Genomic DNA, 10,940 nt, shown 5'->3' on the forward strand with positions numbered 1-10,940 from the left:
TAAACTCCTATTATTAATGTTTGATTTCATCTAAAAAATACTTGATATGATCTTGAATAATTTTTAGAAAAATACTCAAGAGACCATAATTTTAACTAATAGTTCAATATTTTTAGTTCGGCAGTTCAACACTATTAAATATTATTGGCTAACTACTGACTAAAAATAATAAATTCTACTATCTTCTAACATTCTTCAAATTTTAAAATACCAATGATAAAAAAACCTTGAAAAAATTTTAGAATTGAGCTAGAGCTCAAACATAGCTTTCAACAATGGATAAAGATCAAATTGAGACTGATCATAATAACACTAAACTCCAATGCGTGACACCAACATACAGGTGATGGAGACTTGAACCCTTCCCCGTTTACATATATATATATGCAAGCTGGCCCAACTTGCACACTTTTTTGTCCATGCTATCAATAATACTGTGTGTGATGGGTTGTGACCTTTTTATTTTTCTTCCAATTATTCGCCGCCTTTAATTAGTTTAGGAATATTTCTCCATTTAGACTAAATCTAAATTTGAGAATAAAAAAAATCAAAATTAAAATTTTTTTAGTAAATATTTTTATTTTTCCTAGTAAGATTATTTTTTTAGAATATGTTCGGTATGACGGGTACCGGACGGATCGGGTTGGTACTTCGATTGATGAGAGGGGAATCGTCTGATTCCGGATTGCTGGGTTGAAGGGGGTGCAGCCGACGTCCCAAACTTTTCGTATGGAGAAGGGGGGTGTCACCTGCAAAGACACTCCGACGCTCTAGTCAGCAAAGTGTGCAGGCGAAAAAGGGGTAAATGGTATGTGACGTACCTTGGGGGAAGGGTAGGACCTTCCCCATATATACCGTGTCAGAGGTGGGCCCATCAAGGACAGGCCCACCTTCTTCGATGCTTCCTTCCCACAGCTGTAGCATAGCTGTCAGGGACGCGTGTCCGGGTCGGCGACTGAGCGCCTCGCTCTTGACTGTTCGAGTCGGATGGTGCTCGGGTCGGGCCGGCCCGCTAGTTGTTTGGGTCAGGCTGTAATAGTGCCCCCAACGCGCCAGCAATGATCGTGAAGGTGGTTGGTGGCGCATTATCTCTTATTCCGTGTGTTGTCGCCAGGTCGGCCGCCCGTGGAGGGGACGTGCCTCTTGCGCGCGTGTCTGTTTGTTGCTGAGGTGACCGTTTGTCGCCTCATTCCTCGTGCGGAGCATTAAATGCTCATAATGGGTTGGAAAATCCTGTGCGCAAAGATCATTTTGTCCCCAGGCCTTTCCCGCTTCTTGAGTGGCAGTTTTAAACAGTTTTGCATTTCGTTCTCTTCTCATATCCTTACTCTAACCATTTCCATCATCTTCTCCTTTTGAATCTCCAGAGTGTCATTTCTGCATTCTTGCGCATTCTCTCTTCCTCCTCTTCCTTCGAATCTTCATAATTAGTTCAGGGTTTATTTGCTTTATGTTTATTGTTCGGTCTTCTATGTGCATGTTGTTTGCCTGGTTTTGCATGCTGTTTGCTTGATTTTGTATAATAGATGGCTTTTTAGTGTCAAGTAGGTGCGTTAGGGGGGTTACCATTCCAGGGTAGGCTTTGTTTGGATTTAGCTTTTAGCCATGCTTGATCTTAGCTGTTGAATAGGACAAATATAGTTTCTGAACTTTTTCTGGACTCCCGACCTCATAGACTAACGGAGTGGTACCCCCACTGTAGGTATGCCTCACATCGTTTCTCGGGCTTCTCCCTCCGCTGCGAATTACGACCCCTACGCCTGGGTGACTTCCGGCGTGAAGGATTCGCCAAATCAGATGGATGAGGGGGAGTTGACGGAGTTCCGACAAGGCGAGTACTTGTGCGGAGGGACAGACGAGGAAGCCAATTATGACGTCTTTGTTCCTGCCCCCAACGAACGGCTATATGAGCTTAACTTCCATTCCCCTCGGGTCCCCGAGTGGATCTGGTTCTATAAATACATGTTCATTCAGGTTGGGGTTCGTATCCCGTTTTCTCCTTTCCAGATGGCGCTTCTTAATCGGATATCCGTGGCGCCATCGCAACTGCATCCGAACAGTTGGGCTTCTATCCGCTGTTTCGAGATGGTATGCGAATATCTGGAGTTGCCAGTATCTGTTGACGTCTTCCTTTTTTTCTTCAACCTCACGAATCCTTCCAAGGAGGGGAAGGCGAGGAAAGGGTTCATGTCCTTCCGATCTACCCAGGGTCGGAGGATCTTCGGCTTGTTCGAGGACTCTTATCATGGGTTTAAAGATAAATATTTCAAGGTGTGTCCGGTCAATGGTCGTCACCCCTTTTGGTTGTCGTTAGAAGGGGAGCGCCTCATTCTGACGTACTGGAGCTTTGGGGCGGGATCCAACACATTCATAAAGGTATCTTATAAGGGGATGTCCGCTGTGGACAAGAGGGTCGCCGACATGTTGTTGGCAGTTTTTGGGAAGAACTATGTGAATCCCCACCTTTTGATGGGTGACCGGGAGGTCGCCAGGAATTATGTTTGTGAGTTGTTTTGCCTTGTGTTTTTGCGTTTCCATTCATTCGCTTGGTTGTCTCGGTTTCACGACTAACTTGTTTACTTGTTTGTTGCAGTGGAAATGTCTGCTTCTATGACAGGGCTTGAGGATTTGTTCAGGACTTTCTTGGCGGACAACGACGAGGAGGAAGCAGAGAAGGTTGATGAGAAACCGGATGACCCTTCTGAGGATAAAGATCAGGCGACCCCGTCACCCCGTGACACCGAGATGACGGGTAAGAACTCTGACGGGGCGTGCGTTTCTCCAATCCGTGAGGAGACGGCCGGCCCCGAGCACTCGACCTCCGCTCGACAAGAGGATGACGACTTGAAGCTTATCCCCACCCCCAAAAGGCAAATGGCATCCTCCAGCCCGGAAGGGGTTCTTACCGTCATGGAGCGGAACTTTGATGCCAGAACCTTCATAGATTCGCAGCTGCTCTCCGGCACAGAGGATCATTTTCTTGGCACCGAGCTTGCGGGGCAGGTGAGGTGGATGTACCGTACCCTTTTCCGCGATGCCGCAATAGCTCGGAAGGCTGAATTCGAGTTGTCGGAGATGCAGTCGTTGCGCAGGAAGCTCGAATCAGCTGTCACGACCAATAACGAATTCCAAGCTCAAGTCGAAACTCTTCGGGAGCAACTGTCCGAGTCGGGGAAGAAACTGAAGGCCGCTGAGGAGAAAGTCACGTCTGCCGAAGAGAAGCTGAAGGCCTCCGACGACACCATGTCCCGTTTAACCGAGCGGGAGATGACTCTGGAGAGCCAACTTAATGTCGCGCAACGTCGGGTGGTGGCTTTGGAGAAAGAGCGCGACGTGGCCGTCTCGTTGGCTAAGGTCGCTCAAGCTGAGGTTGAGGAGCTTAAGAAGAAACATAAGGTGACCAGAGAGCAAGGGAAGAACGCGATCTTCATGACTAAGGAGGCTCTTAAGGCCCAAGTGAAGATCGTGGCTCCTGACTTCGACACGTCGGCAATTGGGGTTTTCAAAACGATCAAGGATGGCAAGATTGTTGACATGCCCAAGAAATGTGCTCTTGCACCTTGTGCTTTTGTATGGATTTGTGGTTTTGTTGTAGAAATTTTGAAGCTTACTTCGTTATACATTAAGAGTCGCTTGGTCGGTTTGTGATTATTGTCTTTTTCCTGTCTGATAGTATTTTCATTTTGTTTTGTTACCGTTTTGTTGGTATGAGCTTTCCGCTCGTGTTCATTTACCGTTGTGTTGGTAATTCAGCGAAGCCAGGTTGTGGCCTTTTGCTATCGTTGTAGTCGTTCGTTATGGCTTCAGTTTGGGTGGCTCCCGGGGTGATCAGTCCCGGGGTGCCGTATCATGGTTCTGTTTAATGCGTCGTGGAACTTGTTGTTGTGTGATGTGTAAGTAGGAAAAAGAAAAATAAAAGTAAAATTGGTAGAAACTACAAGTGAACATTAACCGGTAATTAAACAAGTTTGTTACCATGGCGGATACAAAGGTAAGTGGTTAAGCGCGTTAGATCGCCTGGCCGGCATGCTTGACCTAGGGGCAAAACCTTCTTAGGTTACCCGCATTCCAAGTTCTCGGGACCTCCCTTCCATCGAGCTTCTCCAATTTGTAGGCGCCCTTGCCAATCACTTCTTTGACACTGTAGGGGCCTTCCCAGTTTGCCGCCAGTTTGCCTTCTCCCTGGGTCAGTAGGCCGATGTCATTGCGCCGTAGGACGAGGTCATTTTGCTCAAATTCCCTCTTGAGCACTTTGGTGTTTTAGTGCAGGGCCATTCTTTGCTTTAGTGCTACTTCTGACAAGTGGGCCTTCTCCCTGGTCTCATCTACTAGGTCCTTCTCTACAGCTTCTTCCACCCCCTTGAGAAGTAACCGTGGGCTCGGCTCGCCGATCTCTACGGGTATCATTGTGTCTACCCCGTATGTCAGGCGGAAAGGGGTTTCTCCCATGGCGGACTGCTAGGTTGTACGGTAGGACCAGATGACTGAGGCGAGCTATTCGGCCCATGCTCCTTTCTTGTTGTCTAGCCGCTTCTTGAGGCCTAGCAAGATCACCTTATTTGCGGACTTGACTTGTCCATTTGTCTGGGGGTGCTCTACTGAGGAAAATTTTTGTTTAACGCCCAGGCCGGCAAGGAATTCTACAAACTTTTTGTCGGTGAATTGCATCCCGTTGTCTGAGATGACGACTTCCGGGATGCCGAACCGAGTTATCACCTGCCTCCACATGAACTTTCTACAATTGGACGAGGAGATGGTGGCTAGTGGCTCGGCCTCTATCCATTTGGTGTAATAGTCAACGGCGACTATGAGATATTTGACTTGCCCTGGGCCAACCGAGAAAGGTCCCAAGAGGTCGACTCCCCACTGTGCGAAGGGCCAGGAGGACGTCATCAGGCTCAGTTCGGTGGCCGGTGCTCTGTGGAAGTTAACGTTCTCTTGGCACTTGACGCATTTTTTCACGAACTCCTTAGAGTCTTCCATCATTGACGGCCAGTAATATCCAGCTCGGATGAGCTTCCTCGCTAGGGCTTTGCCACCGATGTGGTGACCACAACACCCCCTCGTGGACTTCTCTGAGCACGTAGTCCGTCTGGTCGGGGTGTAGGCACTTCAGCAAGGGTTGGCTAAGTCCCTTTTTGAACAGTTGCCCTTGTATGACCGTGTATTTGGCAGCCTCCCTTCTCAACGCTATAGCTTCCTTCTCACCTCCAGGGAGTTTGCCGTTTTGCAAGAAATCGGTGATGGAGTCCATCCAGGAGGGGCTTATCTTGGTCAGGTGGAGGGCAACTGCTGGTTCTTTCGTGATGCCTTGAATAAGGGATCGGTTGCCGGTTCCAGGTTTCGTGCTCGCTAGCTTGGATAGGAGATCTGCCCGTGTGTTCCTCTCTCTCGGAACGTGTTGGACCGTGACCTCCTCGAACTGTTTGCTCAGTTCTTTGACCATCTCCAAGTACTTCTGCAACATCGAATCTTTGGCTTGGTAGCTTCCATTTACTTGCGACATGACGATCTGTGAGTCGCTGCATACTTCTAGTATCGTGGCCCCGACTTCCCAGGCTAAGATCAAGCCACCTAGAAGGGCTTCATATTCTGCTTGGTTGTTCGATACGGAAAACTCGAACTTGACCGATTGTTCGTAGATGACCCCGGTTGGGCTTTCCAAGATGATCCCAGCGCCTCCAGATGTCTGGTTGGAGGCTCCGTCTACATGGAGCTTCCACCGTGTGCCCGTGTCCTCGGTTGGGTCTTTGGTTACTTCCACCAGGAAGTCCGCCATTGCTTGCGCCTTAATTGCATGTCGAGGCTCGTATCTTAAATCATATTGGGATAGTTCGATGGCCCAGGTCATCATCCTTTCCGCTAGGTCGGGTTTCTGGAGCACTTGACGAATTCCCTGGTCCGTTCTTACGACCACTTGGTGACCTTGGAAGTATTGCCGTAGTCTGCGGGAAGAGGTTAGGAGTGCTAGCGCCAGTTTCTCCAACTTGCTGTACCTAAGTTTTGCTCCTTGCAGCGCTTTACTCACAAAGTAAATTGGTTGTTGAACTTTCCCTTCTTCCCGCACTAAGACCGCTGCCAGCGCTTCCTCCGTTATAGCTAGGTACAGGTAGAGCGGTTCTCCGACCACGGGTTTACCGAGCACAGGTGGTGTTGCAAGTATCTTTTTGAAATGGTTGAATGCTTCTTCGCATACCGGGGTCCATTCAAATGCTATTCCCTTTCTCGTTAGTTGAAGAAAGGTAGGGCCTTTGCTGCTGACGCCGTGAGGAAACGAGATAGCGCGGTGAGCCTTCCCGCCAGTCTCTGGATGTCTTTGACACAGCCTGGGCTCTTCATTTGGAGTATTGCTTGGCATTTTTCAGGATTGGCTTCCACCCCCCTTTGGGTTATCATGAATCCTAGGAACTTCCCGGCCTCCATGGCAAAGGCGCACTTGAGAGGGTTGGGCCTCATGCCGTGTCGTCGGAGGGCCGCGAACACATTTCCAAGGTCACTTAGAAGGTCTTCGGGTTGGGTGGTCTTGGCAAGGATGTCGTCCATGTAGACTTCCACCGTTTTGCCAATGGTGTCGCCGAATATCTTGTTCATCAACCTTTGGTATGTGGCCCCTGCGTTCTTCAGGCCAAAGGGCATTACCTTGTAGCAATAGATTCCTCCTGGAGTTATGAATGCCGTTTTTTCTTCGTCTGGCTGGTGCATCGGTATCTGATTGTAGCCGGAATAAGCATCCATAAAGCTCAGATACCGGTACCCCGCCGCCGCGTCGACGAGTGCATCAATGTTGGGTAGGGGGTAGCAATCCTTGGGGCATGCTTTGTTGAGATCAGAATAATCCACGCACATCCTCTATTTCCCATTATGCTTTCTTACTAGGACTACGTTCGACATCCAAGTCGAGTAGTCATGTTCCCGGATGAATCCTGCTTCGAGGAGGCTGGCTGTCTGCTTGGCCACCTCTTCTGCTCTTTCTTGTGACATCTTCCTCCTCCTCTGGGCCACCGGTCTGGCTTCTGGCTTGACGGCCAAATGGTGCGACATGAGTTGGGGGTCTATCCCCGGCATGCCGGTCGGTGTCCAAGAAAATAGGTCACTGTTGGCCCTGATCATTTCCATTAAAGGTTCTTTCAGCTCGTGAGGGAGATTTCTGTTCACGAAGGTGAACTTCTCCTCCGTGTCGCCGACTCTAAACTTCTCCAGGTTCCCCTCTGGTTCGGGTCTCAACTTGTCGCTGACTCTGGCGTCCAAGTCGACGAGGAACACTCCTGATGCTTCTTTGGATTTCTTTCTTAACGAGAGACTGGCATTGTCGCAAGCGACTGCCATTTCCAGATCTCCCCTTACAAACCCTATTGATCCTTCTTCAGTTATGAACTTCATTATCAGCATCCTTGTGCTGATGACTGCCCCTAGGTCGTTGATGGTCTTCCTCCCTAGGATGATGTTGTAGGCCGTGGAGTCTCGTAGGATCACGAACTCTGCCATTTCCGTTCTTCTCCATTGGCATTGTCCCACGGAGGTCGGCAGGGAGATTATCCCGTCCGGCTTAATGAAGTGGTCGCCGAGCCCTACAACGCCGTGCTGGTGAGTCTTTAAGTCGGCGTCCCTTAGGCCCAAGGTGTCGAACACATTGCGGAACATGATGTTCGAATCTGCCCCCGTGTCTACAAGGATCCGCTTGATGAGGCCGGTTCCCACTCTGCCCGTAATGACCATGGGAGGATTTTCCGCGACCTCGTCGAACCATTGGTCCTCCGGGCCGAAAGAAATGGATGGAAGTTTCTTGGGGCTTCGCGCAGAGGATGTGGAAACCGCCAGGACTTTAGCGTCTTTCTTATGTGCCGACTTGGACCTAGGCGCCGCGTTTCTCGCCGTTACCATGTTTACTATGGTAAGGCCGTGGTCGTTGTCCTCCGGCTCTTGGCATCGCTTTGCTGCCCGGGTGTTGTCTTTGCCCTCGTGGTCGCGATTCTGTCTCCTCAGCTCCCTAATGAGGTGGGAGAACTCGGCTAGCTTTGCATCCCTGATCGCTTGCTCCAGTGCGTCTTTCAGGTCGAAGCAGTCTTGTGTCTTGTGCCTATAGCCCTTGTGGTAATCACAGTAGAGGCTCCTGTTCTCCCCTGTTCGTTCCTTCAGAGGTCGGGGCTTCGACAAGATCCCCTTCTCGACTATTTGTTGGTAAACTTCCATAATCGGCGCGGTGAGGGGAGTGTAATTAGTGAACTTCCCGACACGAGGAAACGGCCTGGGAGTCTTACTCGGACCGCCGTCCCTGGCGTGTTCCTTTTCTCTTTCTCCGCTCCCGTGATGCCGGGTTTGATTGTAAGAGGGCTGCTGTTTGTTGGCAGCCACGACCTGACTGACTTCTTCATCGTTAATGTACTCCCTGGCTACACATTGGATCTCCTGCATTGTCCACACTGGCTTCGTGGTGAGGTGCTTTCTGAAGTCCTCGTTTAGAAGTCCGTTCGTTAGGCACAAGCTTGCAACCGAATTCGTCAGCCTGTCGATCTCCAAGCACTCATCGTTGAATCGGTCTAGGTATTTCTTGGTCGGCTCGCCGGATCTCTGGGTCACTCCAAGTAGATTGATTGGGTGCTTTGTCTTTGCGATCCTGGTTGTGAATTGGGCTAGGAAGGCGCGACTGATGTCCGAGAACCTGGTCACCGAGCCCTGCGGGAGGTTATTAAACCACCGTATTTCAGGTCCTGCTAAGGTGACCGGGAAAGCGCGACACCTTACCTCGTCTCCCACTCCCTCCAGGTTCATTCTGGCTTCGAAAGCCGTAAGGTGCTCCTGCGGGTATTGGGTTCCGTCGTACCTCATGTCAGTTGGCTTGTCAAACTATTTTGGCAGCCAGACCTCGAGGATGGAACGATGGAATGGGGTTGCGCCCATTATCATTGGTCCCCGCGTTCTGGTTGTTCTTCCCTCGTCGTCCTCCCGACGAGCATCCTCGCAGTTTCGCTCTGTGGTACGCCTGTCGTGCCTGGCGTATATGAGGGGGTCGTGGCGTCTTCTCGCGCGTCCTCCTTCCCTAGCGTTCTCGGGCTCAGATTGTGGGCTAGCTGTTCCTCGGGAGCGGCTTCTCGAGACGGAGTGGGAGTAGCTCGATTCGGAAGTTTGTTGACAATGTTCTCGGCCTGCCAGCCGGCGCTCTATGTCTTGCATCCTGTGGCGTAGTTCTTGCATTATTCTGGTGCTGTTGTCGCCAGTTCCCCCGAAGGGGCGCCTTTCAGGAGATCGTGTGGTTTGTCTTGGAGGGGACCTCGTGCGTTGCCGGGGAGAGGCCGCGGAGGCTTCCCCTCTGCGCTCAGTCTCGTGGGCTGTTCCTCCTGGGCCCAGTACAACGTCCATTCAGGCGCTCCCCACAGACGGCGCCAATGTTCGGTATGGCGGGTACCGGACGGATCGGGTTGGTACTTCGATTGATGAGAGGGGAATCGCCTGGTTCCGGATTGTTGGGTTGAAGGGGGTGCAGTCGACGTCCTGAACTCTTCGTATGGAGAAGGGGGGTGTCACCTGCAAAGACACTCCGACGCTCCAGTCAGCAAAGTGTGCAGACGAAAAATGGGTAAATGGTATGTGACGTACCTTGGGGGAAGGGTAGGACCTTCCCCATATATACTGTGTTAGAGGTGGGCCCATCAAGGACAAGCCCACCTTCTTCGATGCTTCCTTCCCACAGCTGTAGCATAGCTGTCAGGGACGCGTGTCTGAGTCGACGACTGAGCGCCTCGCTCCTGACCGTTCGGGTCGGGTAGTGCTCGAATCGGGCCGGCCCGCTAGTGGTTTGGGCCAGGCCCGCTAGTGGTTTGGGCCAGGCCGTAACAAAATATATTATTGTGTTTCTCTCTTTAAAAACACATACATTATTTATATAGATGTGCTGTATACTTGTATGAGCCAGTTGTATAGGATAGTTTCAATAAAGAGTTAAGATTGTTTTTTTTAATAGAAAAAATAAAATAAAATAAATATATTAAGAATAGAGTGCACTTTTCATTTAATAAAAACACAAAAAATTGTCTAATAATAATAATAATAATAATTGAAAATGCGTCATCCTATTGGATTTCATCTCCATCACCATCTCCATCTCGATCTTTAGCTTGTTTTTTTCTTTGGTTTTAGCTATTTATGACCCAGTCAGCAATTGAGTGCAGGAGAGGAGAGGAGAGAAGAGAAAAGAAAAGTAAAATGGGCGTGCCATAAATCAGCATATAACGCCATTACCACCGCCTTCAATTCACAATGTCCTTTTCCCTTAATGGGATGCTTTTATACCAACTCATGTGTTCGAAAAAATATTTTATATACCAATTCGGAGGGTCCGTTTTCTTTGTATTGAAAAACAAAAAACACTAATCGGACAGTCCGATTTGTTAATGATAAATTTTAAATTTTTTCTCTCTCACAACTCGGACCATCCGATTTGGTAATTCAATTTTTTTTAAACAGAATTCGGATAGTCCGATTTCTTCTATCCCACATTCATGTATAGCACCCCCATCCTCCATAGCAATGCATAACACACACAGGCATGGCATATCTAAATTTTTTAGCCTTTTTCTGAATGTAGTCAATGTACAATTCTTTGAAACTCTTCATTTAAATAAAAAATTATTTTTCTTTTTTTTTAATAAAAATACTTAATATAAGGTGAATTCTACCCAACCCCCTCTAAAATAACATGTAAGTTACTCTTCATGATGTGTCACATTTTAATTGGTCATTACTTAACTATAGTTGGGTTATTTTGTAATTTATTATTTGAGATGGGTAATTATATAATTTCTTAAAATATTAAAATTCTACCCCATTAATTGAAGCACGTTCTCACGCAATCTCTTTCTACAGTGCATCATTCCTTAACGAGTCGTTGAATTTCCATGGCTTGTAACTTCTTCGTTCTTCCCAGTATAGTCAGCACCGACTTC

General features: G+C 48.8%; 1 protein-coding gene across 1 annotated transcript; it reads right to left on the reverse strand.

The window, feature by feature from the left end:
- On the reverse strand, positions 4,970-6,358 carry LOC107633837. Its single transcript, XM_016337433.1, has one exon. The coding sequence runs from the start codon at positions 6,356-6,358 to the stop codon at positions 4,970-4,972; it is 1,389 nt and encodes a 462-aa protein (XP_016192919.1).

Source organism: Arachis ipaensis, chromosome B03 (assembly GCF_000816755.2).
Source record: "Arachis ipaensis cultivar K30076 chromosome B03, Araip1.1, whole genome shotgun sequence".
In the NCBI taxonomy this organism is placed as follows: domain Eukaryota; kingdom Viridiplantae; phylum Streptophyta; class Magnoliopsida; order Fabales; family Fabaceae; genus Arachis; species Arachis ipaensis.